General features: G+C 47.1%; 1 protein-coding gene across 1 annotated transcript; it reads left to right on the top strand.

Moving 5' to 3' along the window:
• The first annotated feature begins 964 nt into the window (after positions 1-964).
• Positions 965-1,840, top strand: LOC134445136 (G-protein coupled receptor 4-like). The gene has a single exon (XM_063194221.1). It carries the CDS (start codon positions 965-967, stop codon positions 1,838-1,840), a length of 876 nt encoding a protein of 291 aa, XP_063050291.1.
• Positions 1,841-2,174: the final 334 nt, after the last annotated feature.

Here is a 2,174-nt window from a genome sequence, read left to right on the forward strand (position 1 = left end):
CTAAAGCCATTTCATTGAAATGTTCAGAAATCTCCTTGTATGTTACTGGTTGCATTATTGGGGCAAATGGAACTGGGTTAATGCTATTTAATTTCTGATTGTCAAATTCAAACAGCAAAAATGTGATTCTGCTGAGGAGCATAATTAAATCAAATGATAATTTTTTTGGATTGGCTCCTCAGCTTTCCAGTGTTGCAGTCATGGTAACAAGGTTATGAGGCAATGCAATCAGACTAATAAATGGGTGTTTGGCTTGTTCAGCAAACAAAAGGTTTCCGCCCCTTCTAGAGAGCATCTTTCTCTCCAGGTAGTACGGTCTCACTTCCTTCCAGACTCCTAAGCAGTTGGTGAGTTCTCTTATTTACTCTTTTCTCGGTTTGGCTTGATCATAACTTGTGTTGTATTGGTCAGTTTTGATAGTATGAGCATTATTCGCTGACTCTGTGTCAACCTTGGCCAGCAAATGCATGGGCAAACTGATATTGAGCAGATGCTGTATAAGAAAGAACTGAATAGTATTCTCTGCTGACATCTCTCAGAAAAACATGGCAGTATAAAACAGTATAGAAAAATACAGTATACACAAAACTGTGCATCAACTAGGAAATGTGCCATTGTGTGTACAAGCATGCAGCACACACACACACACACACACACACATTCACACGCGCAGGCACGCACACGCATGCATGCACGCACACATACACACAAACACACGCACGCGCACACACACGCATGCGCCGCGCGCACACACACACACACACACACACACACACACCCCTTTGATAAAAGCCTCAGTTCAGGTTGAACCTGTCTTTCATGTGATTCTTTTTTCCTGACTCCATCTCCTCTCTCCCCTCACTCTCTCTTCCCCCGATGCTACAGTGCTGGACTGCAGAGGCTGTAAAAAACACTAATGGAGGGATTTCACATCAAGAGTTTGGAGTTCTTAAACATCACAGATATGAATGACTTGAACTTCTCCATGTCAATTCAGAGCTGGGCGATCTTGCCCATCGGTCTGCCTGTGGTGTGCTTGGCCATCCGGGGGCTCCTATCCATGATCAAGAGCGACCATGTGGTACCAGTGTACGTCATCAACCTGCTGATCTCTGATGTGCTTAAGATGTGTGGCAGGCCAGTCGTCCTCAGCATGGCGCCTTCGGGTTGGGTTTATGAGCTGGTTGCTTTCCTTTATTGCTCTGGGATGCATGCAAGCATCTCCTTCATGTTGTGCATCGCTGGGGAGAGATACACCATGATTGTCCATCCCCTGTGGTACAGGTTTCACCGGACGATCAAAAAGTCCATTCTCTGCTCTATGACTGTGTGGATGGTCACTTTCGTTTCACTTGGTGTACTTGTGTTAGCAGCTGTGAAAGACATCATTGGGGTGGGCACAGTGTTTGTTAGCTGGTCCATTTTTGGCCTTCTCCCCTATCCGTTTGCCTTGTTCTTCTTCGTGGAGACCTGGAGGGCTCTCTCCAAGTCCATCTCCATCCCTCCACGTGAGCAGAGGAGGATCATGGGGACGCTGGCTCTGGTCCTGATCATCTACAGCGCTTCCTTCTTGCCCAACATCGTGGTGACGCTGCTGATGTCCTTAAGTCCCTGGATGTTCACAGACCACTCGTTTCAGCTCTTGGCTCAGGGGACCACAGCGCTTCTCTCCCTTAACCTTCTGGCGGATCCAGTGCTTTACGTGTTCATGGGGAAAAGAAGTTCTGCTTCCCTGTCATGTTGTCGATGTAGCAGAGGCAGTCACCAGGAGGAGCGGGAGAGGACCGCAACAAGTCCTCCACTGATGAACACCACTAGCAGCAGCAGTGGAGCAACCTGATCGTACAGCTAAGGCACATGGGACACTGTGGCCACTTTATAATTTGGTGTGTGTGTGTGTGTGTGTGTGTGTGTGTGTGTGTGTGTGTGTGTGTGTGTGTGTGTGTGTGTGTGTGTGTGTGAGAGAGAGAGAGAGAGAGAGAGAGAGAGAGAGAGAGAGAGAGAGAGAGAGAGAGAGAGATGCCTTGGCTAAATGTAGCTTATGTAAGAGTGAGCTATGGTTAATATCTGTGTAAGGATGTGTGTAATGTCTCGTGGGTAATGTCTTCGGTATTTATGTAGGCCTATGTATGTTGGCTACTTGACACCTTAATTTCCCCCTGGGATCAATAAAT

The sequence above is a fragment of the Engraulis encrasicolus genome, chromosome 3 (assembly GCF_034702125.1).
Source record: "Engraulis encrasicolus isolate BLACKSEA-1 chromosome 3, IST_EnEncr_1.0, whole genome shotgun sequence".
Classification (NCBI taxonomy): domain Eukaryota; kingdom Metazoa; phylum Chordata; class Actinopteri; order Clupeiformes; family Engraulidae; genus Engraulis; species Engraulis encrasicolus.